Here is a 17,302-nt window from a genome sequence, read left to right as displayed (position 1 = left end):
AAAGCCAGCTTGTCTTGCCCTATTCTAAATCTCAAAGCAATGAAAACAATCGGGCTCGACTAGTCTTTACATACTATTCTCTTTATTTTGTTTCATTAAAAAAGAAACAACTACTGGTCACACGAGTGAATTCCTTTCTATTCGCATTCTCTATCATCTTTCCCTAATAAACTATTTCCCCATCCCATAATGCAATACGTTTTGGGGATTCTTTACACAAAAACAATTAACAATTATTCTGCGAAGGCGAGGTGACTATCGGTAAATAAAAACCTTGACTTCGTCTCGGTTTTTATTCACCGATATCCCCCGAGCCTGAAGTGAATAATTGTCGCTCCTGCCGTGAGCGAGCCAGAAGTGAACGAACGAGGCAGCTCTGTAATCGCGAGAACACGTTTTTCCTCCGAACGCAAGGGATTGTGGTCAAAGGCGCAAGGAATTGTGGTTATGTGCGAATGGAGGAATTTAGATGCGCAGTATGATTGCTCTGCTCAGTTTTTCATTTCGTCTCTCGTATCCTAATAAAACTGCAGATAGTTTCACTGTCACACAACAAAAGAATAAATTCGAAATCGTTCAGTGAAAAAGGCCAAGAACTTGGAATGTTGTAGGAAACAAATCCTTTAACCACCTCTGCAATTCTCAGGTCTATGCGGTACATCGTCTCTCAGTTATTTGTCGAAGCGTTTCATGCAACTTTATAGAGTTTTGTATGGAGACGTCATGTGGTCCAAGAACATGGTGGCTGGTAATCAACGAAAACATCTGTAGTTCATTTTGCGATGAAAGCGCTTACTTTTCGCTCATGAGATAAAAAAATACATGTGTATGAACACATCTCCTAATATACACGAAAGACTCAAACTGCTGAGACTTATAGGGACAGACTTTTTTTTCAACCAAATAGCTTTGTATCATGATGTCATGCAAGGTGACAATAGACCACTTTCGATATATTAAAATTCACTCCTACACAAAAGGCATCATCTCGAGGCTCTGGGGAATAAATAATTATAAGGATTTGTATGAGTTTATTCCCTAGAGCCTCGAGATGATGTCTTTTGTTTAGGACTGAATTTTAATCTATCAAAAGTGGTCTATTGCTGTATTTTGAAAACGAAAGACGTCACCGAACTGGAAACTTGAAAGAAGATTTATTTCCAAGTCATCCTCAACTTCCTTTAGATAAAAAAATTCAGGAGACCTTGCTATTTTTATTCTAGAATTTGATGACGTCACTGTGAAAACAATCTATTGTTTTCTTTCTTCTCTCGAGTGGGCTCAAGAAGGAGATCCAGTTAAAGGTCCAGTTTGGGGGGGTGGGGGGGGGGGGGGGGGCACGTTTTTTACCGGCCCGGCGCAAAACCGAGCAAAATATTCCTTCAATTCCAAGCACGAACCGTCGTTAAATTACCGCATGCATAATTGAACATTTCCCTTACCCTCGGCAGCATTTCTACCATTTAGGTAAACTAGTTTTAGTATAATCACCTGCATAGGTGATTCTTTGACAAATATGCATTTTTTTTTAACAATTAATTTCTTAGTCTGTCATCTCCACAAAACGGCTTGCGGCCATTTTGAAAAAAAAAAAACCGCTTAGCTGATGACCGTGCAATAATCATCTACTTTATTTTCATTTAATTCAAGTACAACCAACCAGCGCTGATAATTAACTATTATTCGCCGAAGGCGAGGTGAGTATCGAGGCGAATATCAGTTGAGAAACTAAATATTTTAAGCAAAAGCCGATACAACGTAGATTTGATTTTAGTGTACATCACTAAAATCAAATATACGTTGTATCGGATCTTGATTAAATTATTTAGTTTATCAACTTGAAATATCGCCGATCAGATCAAGCTACCGATCCAACGTACACCGACAGGAAAATTGTCCACGGTTGCTTGCTTCGAAACTCCCGAATATCAGTGAATGGATATCCATTGTTTTAATATGCTATTTTCCCATCCCCATAATGCATTACGTTTTGGGGGTTGTTTGCCTAAAAACAATACAAGTTATTTACTCTTGGGACTGCATCATTGCTTCAGTGAACTGGATATCCATTGTTTTAATGCAAAAGAACCCCAAAAATGAACTGATATATGGGATCTGTGAAAATAGCGAATAAAAATAACCCCCCAAAATAAACTGTTTTATGGGATTTGCGAAAACAGGAAATAGGCCACATTAAAAAATTCCATAATACTCTTTGTTTGTCCTCCAGAATTTTGGGTCGTGTCGTACCTCACTGAACGAGGTTCAGGATTGGGCAAAAGAACAATAGAACGAACAAAGATAACAATGGATTTGGTACAGAAACAATAGGCAGTTCGACACTATACAATGAAAATGTAATGATCAGGGAGCTTAAGCACGCGCGTTTTTGAGACGGGGACGGCAACCGGAAGTGAGCTGTTGTCCCTTTTAACTGTTTTCACACAATCACATTTACATTGCTAAGATCTTTTCCCCATTAGAGATGGTTAGTATAAAAATCTGGGAGACACCACTGTCCTGGAACGCGAAATGTTCTCTTCCGGTTGTCGTCCGTGTCTCAAAAACGCGCGTGCTTAAGCTCCCTAATATAGTGTTCACCCAGAGGTACGACCCCACCCCAAATTTTTCAGATTCTTGGGACTTAAACCTTTGCAGTCTTGAATTAGGAAAACCCTGGGACCGATCCAGACTGTTACTTAGATTTCCTGACGCCAGGTTACTAAGTCCCACATGGAAAAAAATGGCTGCCCTTCTGAGGGGTTGTGCGGCAAGAACTTGTAGGCTTTTGGCGTCGTACAATTCAAGAAATCCCTTCATTTATAAACGAAAATCTCCAAGCTTTTACAGAGAGCATGTCTGGAAAGTATGTCAGCCGTGCCTATCCGGTTCAAGATATATGTCAAATGAATCTTCGGCCAGCGAAGAAGACATCGACAATCGTTTCCAAAATCAGACAGAACGTGCCAGACCTGTCGCTTCCCCCGGTGTCAGTATAGAAAGTGATAATCAAGATTTGCAGGGAAAACGGGCCAATCCATCTCAAGGAGGAGACTTAAAATATCAGAGGCAAATCAGACAGCTGGGTACACTGGTGATGAAATCTCACTTGATTAGAGCCTTCGAAGAGATTCTTGAACGAGGTAGGCAATATTCAGCCATATGCTCATTTGACAAGCAGTATTACCTTTAAAAAAAACAAGTCTCAATACTCGTGTTCTGAAAATTAAGAAACTTAAAAGAAAAAAGTTCCGATATAATATAATATAATATAATATTACGTGTATTCATCTCACCTGTTCAGTGAGAACTAGAAAAGGCCTTTGCTTGATTACATAACGCAGTCAAAGGATCCTGATGGTTATGTATCAATCTTTTTTAATCTTTTCTATATTCATTAGCTCAAGCTTACTAACTGTTCGTAGGTTAAGTATATACCTCATAAGATTTTATCTTTTTGTGCAGTTGTGAATTTTTTCTCTTAAAAATCTTGACTTAACTTAAAGTGCTTTATGACCAAAAAATCAAGTGTTATTTTTCTTTGGATTTCAAGACTATGTTAACTAAACACCAAGCGACCAAAGTCTTAAGCCTTGATTTAAAAAAGACAACTGTTTATTTTAACTGGAATTTTCCTATTTAATATTACAACATTACTAACTTTAAGATCTTAAGAGAGCTGGATCCAGGAGAAAATGACGTGAAAGGCTTAATACGTATATTCATGTAGTTTAAGAATGCAAGGCATGTGTACGCCACAGAATTGATATGCAGCATGGGAGTTTTGGGCTTTCAGGCTTTAAACTCGCGTTTTTCATATGTAAATAAGGTGCATTCACACGCTGAAATTTTAAGCTAGTGAGCCTTTGATGTCATTTTTCTCTGGATCCAACCCTCTGAGGTCCAATCGGTCAGTTTTAAACGTGAGTAATGGCGGACCATGAAATCCAAAACTTATACGCAAAGTAAAGGGCCTTGTGATAAAAATCAAAGTCAGGTGTTAAGGAAACACACTTTCAAAATCTGAAGAAAAAAGAAAGTGATTTTTTTTATCACGGGGGCACTTAAACTTAAGAGCCAGGATCGTTACACTGTATTCAGAATCATGTTAATGTTTAACTTGATTTAATGGTATTGAGCTAAAGTGACAAGACTGCTAAGTTTTTTCGCTTTCAGAGCCCTCATTTGACAATGCTATACATGCATGTTACAGTGTATAGTGCGTAGGACAAAAGTTTACAAACTTATTGGTTTTGTCCAATAATTTTTGATCAATGGAAGTACTCAACTTCATACTTGTTGTTCTTGACCTCCAGGGTGTCAAAATTTGTTGCATAAGCTTGTTTTTAACAACTTCCCAAAAACATAGATCATTTGGAGCAGGATTCACTCCCCTAGGGAATCAGCAGATGTAAAAAGCAGGTCTTTTGAAGTTTTTAAGTCTGTTACATGATTCATTTGATTGGATTACCAGCTTGGACATCTCTTTAAATTATATATAAGACCAATTTACATAAATTTAATATATACCTACATTTATATAATAACTAAATCAATGCACGTGCTCTGATTGGTCAATCAGCTATGTTTTATTATGCCAGTAAACTTGTGGAAAAATCATGCGTCTTCTGAATTATTATATAACAGTAAAATAAGATTAAACACTGCTATTTTTCACAGAGGGTGGAATCACATCTTTACAAGCCTATCAGGTTATGCGAAATTGCGGTACAGAGCTGTTGTTTGAAAAGCCAGAGGATAGAGTAAAGTTAGCACATTATTTTTGGGATCGATTAATGGAGATTGGTAAGTGCAGGGACAATTTTCCTCTACATCAATTTTTATTCTATTATCCTCAAAGTTCATGTAGATCCTGCATTAGATTTGCATATACATTTTGTTCTGTTACTGTGCTTTTCATGATACTGTGGAATCTCACCTTCATTGCCAACTGCCAAAGTGTCTTTTGGCTTCCATTATAATTTTGAACAGTAGGGTATTGACTTTCTCACCAAGAGAAACAAAGGTGCCAATAGCTGGTCTTTTAAGAGTAAACATTCTAAAAAGCGCACACACTTACACGTAGTAACAAGTAATCTCTGCTTAAAATCTTGGCTAATTAATTTTCTGGGTGGCTTTTGCTTGACAGTATAACCTTCAAACCCACTTGTGTCACTCTGAGAATTTTCAGGAAATGTCATACCAATGTACATGTACATGTATTCAATGAACCAGGCTAACACAGCATCTTTCCAAGGGATGATTTTGGCTCAACTCAGCTTCTTGAAATCACCTTGGCTTTGAAAGTTTGATTGATGAAAGGCAAATTACAGTTTGGTGGTTGGTGCTCAATGGTTTGTTTGTTCAGACTTACACTGTACATGTAAGAAAATTGCAGAAATAAAAATATTATTATTACGAGTGTCAAGTATTTATGAGTCAATGAGTCAATGAGTCAACGAGTTAGTGCAGTTAATTAAACCATAAAATGAAAGCTAAAATTTCAGAGAGTGCTTAGGCCTAGTCACTGAAACGAGGGCTTAGGCTTAATCAACAAATTATTGCTATATTGACTGTGAGTCCATTGACTCATGACTTATGACTCATTGACTCATTGACTCATTTGACTCATAAAACATGCGTTCTCTATTATTACAGGTAATTATTGCTCTAGATCAAAGCCCAATATTATTGGTACTGCATCCAAATGTAAAGAAATCCTTGAGTTGCATGTTACAGTGCATCATCTCTGCCACATATTGGTGCCATAAACAACACTGTACTGTACAGGTAGCTCTCTCATGAGCAGAGCAAACAAGGCTATTGTTATTACATGTAGTATCTCCTGGGATTTCTTTTCACAAGGTTGCAAGTCAAGGAGAGTGGTGTATACATTGTACACTGTACATGTGCATTGTGCAAATCTTAGAGTTTTTACAGAAATGCATTCCATCTTTGCCATTTAAATTCGGCAGGGCTGAACTATTAAAAACAATTTTGTCCGACTTTTTTAATCACAGTACCTGACAAAATAATACTTTACTAAGTCTTATAGTATGATTGTACCTTTTTCAACTGTGAAACATGTTCAAAAATAAATTCAGATTCTCTTACGTACTTGTTATTTTTTCTGCCATTTCTTATAATCCAGTTTATACACAGGTGTCAAGCCAGATGTTATGCTGTACAATGCTCTCTTATCGGTGTATGTCCAAAACAACCATGACTTCAATCCACTAGACATTCTCGAGAAGATGGAGAAAAACAGTATTGATCCAAATAGGGTAGGGTACTAAGCATGTTTGTTTCCAATATATGTCTTTAATTAATTACATTGTACATGTAATTAAATGTCTGCACCATTGATGAGGTTTGATGGATGGCTAAGGTCAACTTTGGATCACCAGAGAAGGTGTAAAGTTGGTGTGAGTTCTGGAAATGAGAGAACAAATTTTATGAAAGAGGTCAAACTTATTTGCTTATGTAGAGGGAGGGTACAGCTATAAGCCCTTTTCCTAATCTCAGAGTGACACTAATAGATTTGACTCTTTATGGTTTTAGATCAATGCTGGCTGTTTCAGGGTGAAAGGGTGAAATTAATGATGACAAAATAATACTTACAGTGGATAATGTAAGATGCAATTAAAAAGCAATAAAATATAGGGCTTCAAGTCCTAGCGGAACGAATTCTACCAGAAAGCTGGTGGAGCTTCCGGTCAAAGAAGTCCACAAATGATATGATCTCCTTGAAGAAGTTACAGGAGAAATGCTGTGAGCAGCAAAACCCTCTCTTCATCTCTTTTGTCAACCTAACAAACCTTTGATACCTTTTGATACTGTCAGCCGACCAGGACTCTTTCGTGTGTTTGGAGCAATTGTTTGCCCTCCAAGTTATTAAAACAACTCTTTCCCATGCAGCTTCTGTGGTCGCCCATGTCATTCTAGGATTGGGCAATACAGCCATGAGAATAGCTACAGGAGCAGAATTTGACTTTCATCATACACATCACTCTGCAAGACTGTATTTTTTATTTTTTTATGCAAAAGGCCATTCATTCAGTTATATCTACAGGAAGCATACAATAAAGCTGGAAAGAATTAAGGATGCATTACCATTAAAATAAATGTTATTTTTGTACTGTTGGGTGCAAGTAATTATTTATTTAAATATTTATTTTACTTGTATTTTTTTTTCCTGCAGATTGTTTTGGTTACTAGCAATGTAGGATATTTAACAATTATTCCATGAGCGCACATTGGATATGAGATGGTACATAGACAACGAGGCGCGTAGCGCCGAGTTGGCTATAACCAGTCTCCTATCCAACAAGCACGAATGGAATAATTGTTTTATTAAATTGCTTAAACTCCAAAAATTTGGAAGTACGAAATACGAGCGAAATAGCGAGAAAATCCGAGCGAACTCGAAAAAACTTGATGAGAACTGATGCGATGTTGTGTGATACCTCGCGGTCAGACAGACACACGTACTTCTATACGTCTGATATTGATCCAAACTTTCCACAAAAAAATTTTTTTTTCCTATTTTGGCTTTATTCAGAGAGACATTTCACTTTCCGGTGAAGAAATTTTTAGCTTAACAATGCTTAGCGCAATCATTTACCATATAAGGTCATACTATGGTATATGAGCTGATAACCCAGATTGAGTGAACCAATCAAAGCACGCGAAATGCATTATCCGAGGTTGAGAATTTAATAATGTAGGATATTGCTACCAACCATTTCCCTTTGTTTTGTTTTATTCAGACCACTTTGCTGTTGCTAATTCAAGGATATGCACTGAAAGGAGATGTTGCAGGGGCTTTGTATGTTATTTTTTTTTCTTTGTTTGTTTAATTAATCAAAGCACTGAAAACAGTTACAGATTTAATTATTACTTGGACTTCATTGGCCCTTTTTGTTTTCTAGTTAACCAATAATAGTTATTACATTAATGTTAATTTTGTGCATTGTTTCAATTTCTATGCTTTATTTTCAAGGAGAACCAACAAAAGGGGATCAAAACAGTTTCAAAAAACATAACCACAATGACTGTGAACTGATACTTGTAAATTACTATCATTTATTAGTGCTCGCCCTCATGGCCTCTGAGTCAATAGCCCATTCGGCCTTCGGCCTCATGGGCTATTGACTCAGAGCCCATTCTGGCTCGAGGAATAATTGTTAAATATTCTGTTTGCTTCACTTTGCATGAAAGTACTTTATGGCAGCATCAAATCATGATTACATTCTATTTTCTAGTAAAGTTCTAGAGTTTATAAGAGAAGCGGGGATGCCTCTAACAGAGCAAGTGTTTGCAGCCCTTATTACAGCTTATGGTTTTAATGGGTAAGCACGATATACCTGTACAGTGTATTAGATGATCAATCACCACTGGTAGCATTGCAAAAGACAGCTGTTTGGTAATACACTCTAACTTTTTTTTTTCTCTAGTGATCCTGAAAGTGCCCTGGGTGTGTTTGATCTCATGAGGTACAGTAAATGAAAATTAATTACAGTATTATGACTTGTGCAGTAACTGTCTCAAACCAGTGAACACTTTAGGAGCAAGGGTGGCACAGTTGGTTAGTGCGCGGCCTTGGTACAAGAGGTCCTGAGTTCGATCCCCGGATCTCACATCCTTGTTTCAACTTCTTTCCTTTCAGTGTAGCCTAAGTAGCTTTAAATACCCTTAAAACGGAGCACTGATCGAAAGAGGGGGGGATGGGGGTAAAATGAGCGCACCGTCGGCTTCCTGGGAGAATACTCTCTAGAGAGTAAAGGAACTTCCGATGTTAAATAAGGTGTGCCTTTACCATAGTAAGGAATGTATCAATTGATGTCCTTGCTGTTCTGTTACCACATTACATGTATGTGAAACAAAGTTTGTGTTAGGTCTGAACATTGTGACTAGAAAAAAAGAAAACAAGCTTCTTAAAGGATTCATGCATGTGTGGCCAAGATTCTAGTCTCATCAGTAGGAAGAACATCATTTATTTAAGAACAAGCTTCACAAGCTTTGTACTGCTCTGCTTGATGAAAGTTGTTCATGCTGTTGATCTGTTGTTGTTGTTTTTTCGTATGTTGTGTTTATACATGTAGCATGACAATAATTATAATTTGATTGAAGACTGATAAGTTTGACCTTAATTCGTTGGTGCATCAATATCGCTTGTACTTTGTGTACTAGCATTGAAACTACGATGTCAAAAGCATTGAACTGTTCTTAGCTCAATTTGGGCTCTCTCAGCTCATTAATTTTTACAGACATCACAACATTGTGATGTCTGTAAAAATTAATGTGTTAAGAGAGCCCAAATTGAGCCAAGAACACTTTGTTTGTCCTTGTCATTGGTTTCAATCGCCTGAAGGACTGATTGTATACAACTGTGCTTGAAATGATGTGTGCACAGCTTGAGTTCTTGAAACCTGGTTTGCCAAAAAATGTGACTCTGTCGTTATTTGCCTAAAATAGGATGTCCTTTTTTTAATTTTTTTTCTTAGTACGGATGATTTTAGTGCTTATAAGAAAATTACTGTTATCGTGAAATATGCTCAAGACATGAATTGGAGTTACAAAGATGACGTCAATTGTCTCATAATTTTTTTGTATCATCGGTCGTTTATCTATGCATTTGCTTAATTTAGTCTTTCTCGATTGTTAACATTGGCATCTTTTTATAGCGCAAGAGCAAAAAGTTACCTTGGCATTACTTTGACTATGCGGGTACTTTGGTTCTAGTGTACTAAAGGTGAATAAGATAGCTCGTGCACTTCCCGTGTAATTCGTACTAGGTTACTTAAGTGCAGAGGGACTGAATAAGTTAGGTCGTGCACGATGGTAATTCGCACTCGCGTACTAAAGTTCTGAGGGACTAAATAAGATAGGTCGTGCACGTCGGTAATTCGCACTCCCGTACTAAAGTTCTGAGGGAGTAAATAAGATGGGTCGTGCACGTCGGTAATTCGTACTCGCGTACTAAAGTTCTGAGGGACTAAATAAGATAGGTCGTACACGTCGGTAATTCATACTAGCGTACTAAAGTGCCGAGGGATTGAATAAGATAGGATGTGCGCGTCCATAGTTACAACTAGCCTGTTAAAGTGCCGAGGCGAATACATAAGGAAGGTGGGTAAACGTCAGTACTTAGTACTCGCGTACTAACTTGCAACGTACTAACCTACTAACTTACCCAGGAGAATAAATGAAGAACGTACGGTTAACTTCCGTACTTAAGACTAGCACAGCAACATACCAAGTCGAGTAAATAAACAGCATACCTACACCTCCGTACTTAGCACTGACGTACTAACGTACCAAGGAATGAATACGCATCCATACTTTGTAGTAACGTACTAACGTATTAAGGAATTTAATACACGTCCATACTTAGCACTAACGTACCAAGAAATGAATACACCTCCATACTTAGTACTAACGTACTAACGTATTAAGAAATGAATAAACGTCCATACTTAGTACTAACCTACTAACGTACCAAGGAATGAATACACATCCATACTTAGTACTAATGTACCAAAGAATGAATACACCTCCGTACTTAGTACTAACGTACTAATGTCCAAGGAATAAATACACTACCTTACTTAGTACTGATGTACTAACATACTAACATACCAAGAAATGAATACACCTCCGTTCTTAGTACTAACGTATTAAGGAATGAATACACAGTCGTACTTAGTACTAACGTACTAACGTATCAAGGAATGAATACGCGTTCGTACTTAGTAGTAACGTACTAACGTGTTAAAGAATGAATACATGTCCGTACTTAGTACTAAGGTACTAACGTATTAAGTAATTAATACACCTCCATACTTAGTACTAACGTACTAACGTACTAAGGAAGGAATACACTTCCGTACTTAGTACTAACGTACCAAGGAATGAATACGCGTCAGTACTTAGTACTAACGTACTAACATACCAAGAAATGAAATGATACACTTCCGTACTTAGTACTAACGTACCAAGGAATGAATACACCTCCTTACTTACTACTAACGTATCAACGTACCAAGGAATGAATACACGTCCATACTTAGTACTAACGTACTAACGTCCAAGGAATGAATACACTACCTTACTTAGTACTGATGTACTAACGTACTAACCTACCAAGAAATGAATACACCTCCGTACTTAGTACTAACGTACCAAGGAATGAATACACCTCCGTACTTAGTACTGACGTACTAATGTCCAAGTAATGAATACACTACCTTAGTTAGTACTGATGTACTAACGTACTAACGTACCAAGAAATGAATACACCTCCGTACTTAGTACTAACGTACTAACGTATTAAGGAATGAATACACTTCCTTTCTTAGTACTGTACTAACGTACCAAGGAATTAATACACGTCCATACTTAATACTAACATACTAACGTACCAAGGAATGAATACACCTCCGTACTGAGTAGTAAGGTACTAACGTACCGAGTAATGAATACACCTTCGTAACTCATAACTAATGTTCTAACGTACCAAGGAATGAATACACTTCCGTACTTAGTGCTAATGTACGAAGGTACCCAGGAATAAATACACGTCCGTACTTAGTACTAATTTAAACTAATGTACCAAGGAATGAATACACGTCCGTACGTAGTACTAATTTATGCTAATGTACCAAGGAATGAATACACGTCGGTTCAAAAGGTGGATAGCACTACCCACCAGGGCCCAGTTGTTCAAACAATGGATAGAGCTCTCTGCATGATAAACCACTATCTAGTGGATAAGTAATTACGGAACCAATTGCGCTATCCAATGGATAGTGATTTATCCAGTGGGATAGCGTTATCCACCCTTCGAACAACTAGCAGGACCAGAACTCATACAGTCAACCAACCTTTGAACAAACACTTGACCACTGTGGTTTCCATATAAATAAAATAAATAATTATTGCTACTGTAATCAATACTGTGGGCTGAGGAATTATGAAAAAAAAAAACAAAACTAAAACTCCATGTGTACGTTAAAGTACTTCTCAAATCGAATACTGCATTACTACTACTACTACTACTACTACTACTACTACTACTAATAATAATAATAATAATAATAATAATAATAATAATAATAATAATAACAGTAATAACATGTTTAAACAGGATGACCAATTCAGTTAGAGAATGGTCATTTTTGTAACTGACTTTTAAATGCTACAAGTAATTGGCTCCAGAGGATGGTCAAGCTTTATATTAGATCCTACATTAAATTTTGTTAAAATTTTATCATAAATGTTAAATATTGGCCGAGTATTTGCATAACAAAATCAACAACGGAAGTTGGAGATACAGAATTTCCATTTTTTTCTAAGTACCTAAAATGTAAGACAAATTCCATTGGATGTGAGTCACACATCTCATTTCATTGATTTGATTCTTTGTATAATATATCTGATCTGCCCTCTTCCTCCAGTGGAGGTTGAGAACAGTACAGTGTAATGAAACCAAATGAAAGTCAAGTATAATTTTCAACCCACTTAAAGAAAGGTTTACTTTGCATGCCAGAGAGCCAGGCATTTCACGATATTTTCAAAGCTTTCAACAGCACTGTCACAAGCCAAATAAGTTTTCTTTGGATTAGTTACAGTTGTAGTCTTTCTCTACCCAAAAACCACCTGCTAAAGGTACTCGCACCTATTCCAGGACACTCATGTGTACGTATGTAAGGTTATGTGAGGTTAGTTTTTATATGGATTCATATAATACTACATTATACAGCAACTTAAAGACTCGGTATGAGTACATTTTAAAGACATAATTACTCAGTGAAAGACTATTCCATTCCATAAGATTTTTTTTTTTTCAGGGAGAATGGCCTTGAACCTGAGTTGGACAGTTACACAGCTTTGTTGTCTATTTATGGTGAAGCAGGAAATATGGAGTCTTTAATGGAGGTTTGTGGTGATTAATTTTCTTTTTCTTTTATTTAATATTAGATAGACTTCCCTCAGACTTAAATTAATTTTGTTTTATAATATTGTTGTTCAGACATTTGTTAATCACTCGCTCAAAAACCCATGTCCCCATCAACCCTTTGACGTCCAAACCAGCCTAAACCGGCCAGACAATCTAATGCCAGAGTATTTTACTCTGTCTGACGCCAGACGATTTTACTCGTCAAAGGGGAACCCCTGGGAGTCAATGGGTATACATTAAATTTTAATTATGACCTTAACCTATGAAATTAATGTGCCTGTTTTAGTTGTATTCATTTTTTTTTTAAATTCCAGTGCACTGAAATTTTATATTTTGTAATTTACAGATGGTTTGCAAAATTTTGATGTGCGAAAGTACTGTGTTGGAAATAATTTCATTGCAATGTACCCCTTAAAAATTATCTTTTTACTTTGTGTACATAGTATATATTTATTTTTTTCCTTGTTATTGTAGCTGTTACAGTAGTTTTTTGTAGAAACTGAAAATGTATTGCCAATCCCCCTAAAAGTAATTTTGTTGATATTGTCATGTCCACTTTTCGAGGTGTTGGGAAAATAAAAATAGTATTTTGTGTGAGCTACATTTACTGTACAGTACTTCAGTATTTTGTACATTGCACCACTATTATCTGTACTAAGGCGTTTTTCCTGCAGGTTTCCCATTTTTAAAATCAGTCAGCAGTACAACAGAGTTGCAACAGGTTTCATCTCATTTTTCTCTGTCAAACTCATCTGCCTTCCTGTTCTTTATAATAATTATTTAGACTCTCAGTGAGATGCAGGAAAAGCGAGTGTACCCAAACAAAAAGGTGTTTCTGGCAGTGCTTGATTCGCTTTCAAAACGAGGTCACCATGCTCAAATAAGCGAGGTATGTGTGGCTTCTGGCCAGTCATTTAATGAAGGACCCGCAAATTCCTTTTTACTGATTTTGACACAACCTTTAACACAGTGTGTAGTATAAAATTACAATGTGGATAACTTACATGTAACCTCTGATTTCATGACAATAAGCAAGTGATTTGCTCTCTAATTCACATGAAAAAGGCCTTAATAGACTATGCATAATTGCTGTTTGAACAGCGACAGCAAAATAATAGGACACCGTTGCAAAATATGGGCAAGTGTACTGTACAGCTGCATGCATAAGAGTGACAAAAAACACTTTCAAGTGCTGATTTAACTTAATAATTAACTGTGCTTTAAAGTTAACAAAAGTACCCCTCTCTCAAGTGTTCACTCTCTGGCATGGCCATCTTCTTTAGGCCTGTGTCATTTTTCAAAGAAAGTCCAGTGTCTGGAGTGTGTATTTAAGCTTCTTTCTTAATTGGTCCTAATGCTCCAAGTTTTAACACAATGTTTTTTTCTGCTCACATCATCATCTTGAAGAGCAAAAACCTACATGTAATAAAAATCAGGCAATTAAGTCTCTAATTTACATTTACTTTGTACTTTAAGCTTCCTTGTACTTTTTTCTTTTCCAAAGCTTCTTCAAACACCCATTGTGAGGAGTCTAATTGATGGAGGTAAATACAAAAATTAATATCATTAATTACATACTTCTTAAGTCAGAACAATAATCATTATTCTACTGTTACAGTACTGCTGGAGCATTTTTGTTTGTCACTAATTATTTGTTCTTCTTCTTTTCACTACAGACTTGAAAGATCTAATGATTGCCGTAGCAACTCGTGGTGAGATCAACAGTGCTTTTATTTTCCTTGGTCACATGATAGAAACAAGTTCAAACAAAAGGACACCTGTCAGAGCAGAGTTTGCCCTGCTTAAGCAAGTTATCATGTCTGGACAGGTGCGTTGTTCACAGTCATTGAGCCTTTCAATAATTTTTATTGAAAATGCTTAATAATGACTTGTTTGCTTTGTTACAAGTGACCCATGTTTTATCATTCCAGCTGGTGGTTAAATTAAAATGTGTGTGTGTTCTAACACAATAACACTGTCTGTTTTATTTTTTTTTTCCAGCCAGTGGATGCTATTCTTGTGACCATTAGTGAGCTGGAGAAATTAGGATTGTTTAGAAATGTCTATGAAGATGCCTTAGACATATCATTTGACAAAAAAAATCCAGGTACTGTTCATACATGTTTGTTGTAAAGCTGCCTGTATAAACATGAAGCAAAGGTCCCCTCACCTTTTTACACTTTATAAACCATCTTAAGACCTTTATACAAGTTACTCTCTTTATTGCTCTTGATTGAGAATTGTTTTAAGGATTGTTTCTTACAGTATTATTGTCAAAGACTTGTTTGAGATTTTTGTGCCAAATGGATTTTGTATATGTACTTTATAATTATACAGTATGGTACAGTGTATGTCATGGTCAAGAGTTGTATTGCTGACATGGGTTGGCAGTTATCTACAGTAAATTGAAAGATGTCATATTCAGAATAGGGCATCACTGTTCTTTTCAAGTACAGTGTACATTGTTGTACATTAAACAGTAATATTATTTGTACTATGTACAATATAATGTCAAAATTAATTGTGATGATACGAACTCTGTAATCTGAGGCTTCTTGCAAATTTCTTGAGTACAATCAAATCACAATTCAAGCATTTTTATTTTTCACCTGTCAGAAATTAGCAGTGCTATTTTGCAAGAAATGCTACAAAAGGCAAGTATAGTAGTAGCTAAAATAACTAGGAAAAAAAAATAGCAATGCAAAGCTTAGGTGACCTTTGCTAGGCTTTGTGTGTATGTACGTATGTGTTACTCTTTTCTTATGAATTGAAGTCAGATTTCAACAAGAAATAAGAAATGGTACATGTAAATGAGCCTTGGGAAACTATTGCGTAACTTGTAAGAGTACAATGTAAGTAAAGACGTCCAAGGAAAGAAGCTATAGAGATGTAAGAAGAGTTTAAGGCATTTGACTCTAGCTTCTTGATTGCTTAGCAAATCTTCCAAGTATGTCTGTAACCAGAAACCCGTGACCTTGAAGCGTTTAACTCTTATTCAGAGCTGGGGTTTTTTTAGTTTAAAAATCTCTTTAATATTTGGATGTGACGTAGCTTACGCATTTTCCCATGTGTGCAGCTTCAATCTTATTTTTGTCCATATTGGGGCGTAAAATTGGCGTCCTAAAATCCCCAGTTTTATTCCAGGGAAACGAGTTGCTAGTTACACGCTTCGACTAAGGTCACATGCTTCTGCTGTACTCAGTGGCTGTCCTACTACCACTCTTACCATTTCTTTTATTTAAAACATGTTGTTGCCACCATTAATTATGATTAAAATTACTACCACATTACGTACTTGACATTACTTTGAAAGGTTGATGCAGACCAGTTTGCTTTTAGCCTTGTCAAAGAGAGCTTTTCTCTGTTAAGCGTCATTCATCTCCTGGTTGCTTACACTAAGGAATCTCTTAGCCATATCATTCACTGGCCCATCAAACAATTACTTGAGTTCAATGTAGGGAAACAAACAGGGATTTTTACATCCTGGGTATTTTTCTTTAATTATAATAATTATTACTACAAATTGAAAATAAGAGGTAACAAGAAAAAAAAGTGTCAGTGGTAAAAGTGGTCAGAAAATGTTGCCATGCAAGTCTCACAGAGTATTCCTTTCTTATTAGCCAATCACATCACATGCTTTATTGACGGCATATTATAAAGACTAATTTGGTACTTTGTATATAATTTTATTTCCATTTTTGTTGTTAAATAGTTTGATACATGTAAGCTTGGTACTTTGATTTCAGAAGTTGAGGGTTCGAGTGCACTACTTTTACCCACTCCTTGCCATGTACGCTAATAATCAAGATGCTAAAGGTACTGTTACACATTGGGTTTTTTGGTTGTTTGGTTCTGAGGCCTTACCTTTGAAGATTAACAATTAATTTTTGTGAAAGAAGGATGTTAAGATCATTAACCCTGTGAATGATACTTAAGCAGCGAGGAAAGTTAATCTCATCGTCAGTTATCGATGAGCTTGAAAACTGCAGGTGCCTTAAAAGCGGAATGGACCTATTGTGGTCCAAGCACTGCAGGGTGGTATCCCTGGCAACCCACCCTAAAGCAGCAGCTTTCCGACACCAAGAAGCTGAAGGTGAAGGTGAAGATTTCCATTGGGTTGGTAGTTTCCCTGGTTTTTTGTGGACTTTGCAGTTGAACTTATCATGATCGTAAGTAAAAGCAGTTTCAAGGAAGTAGTCAGGATTCTCTTTGACAGAGCAAACGATGTTAGGGTGGTAACTGTTCAGACGTTCAAGCAGATCATTAGGCTTATTTGAAGACAAATGAAGTCCTATGTTGTAAAACTTTTCCCACCGGAATTAGCTAAAAGGTGTAAAATAT

At 36.5% G+C, this 17,302-nt stretch overlaps 1 protein-coding gene across 1 annotated transcript in view; it reads left to right on the top strand.

Moving 5' to 3' along the window:
• The first annotated feature begins 2,729 nt into the window (after positions 1 to 2,729).
• LOC138048469 (leucine-rich PPR motif-containing protein, mitochondrial-like) overlaps positions 2,730 to 17,302 on the top strand; it is a 27,061-nt gene continuing 12,488 nt past the window's right edge. Inside the window, exons 1-13 of the mRNA XM_068894654.1 lie at positions 2,730 to 3,143; positions 4,681 to 4,806; positions 6,163 to 6,284; positions 7,770 to 7,828; positions 8,265 to 8,351; positions 8,457 to 8,495; positions 12,852 to 12,939; positions 13,746 to 13,850; positions 14,466 to 14,505; positions 14,638 to 14,789; positions 14,963 to 15,068; positions 15,578 to 15,615; positions 16,708 to 16,777. Coding sequence (XP_068750755.1) covers positions 2,744 to 3,143; positions 4,681 to 4,806; positions 6,163 to 6,284; positions 7,770 to 7,828; positions 8,265 to 8,351; positions 8,457 to 8,495; positions 12,852 to 12,939; positions 13,746 to 13,850; positions 14,466 to 14,505; positions 14,638 to 14,789; positions 14,963 to 15,068; positions 15,578 to 15,615; positions 16,708 to 16,777 — 1,432 coding nt within the window. The 5' untranslated portion in view covers positions 2,730 to 2,743. The remainder of the gene's footprint in view (positions 3,144 to 4,680; positions 4,807 to 6,162; positions 6,285 to 7,769; positions 7,829 to 8,264; positions 8,352 to 8,456; positions 8,496 to 12,851; positions 12,940 to 13,745; positions 13,851 to 14,465; positions 14,506 to 14,637; positions 14,790 to 14,962; positions 15,069 to 15,577; positions 15,616 to 16,707; positions 16,778 to 17,302) is intronic.

The sequence above is a fragment of the Montipora capricornis genome, chromosome 5 (genome assembly GCF_036669925.1).
Source record: "Montipora capricornis isolate CH-2021 chromosome 5, ASM3666992v2, whole genome shotgun sequence".
Taxonomy (NCBI): domain Eukaryota; kingdom Metazoa; phylum Cnidaria; class Anthozoa; order Scleractinia; family Acroporidae; genus Montipora; species Montipora capricornis.
The sequence above is the reverse complement of the archived record's forward strand: the minus strand, read 5'-3'. Positions and strand labels throughout refer to the sequence as shown.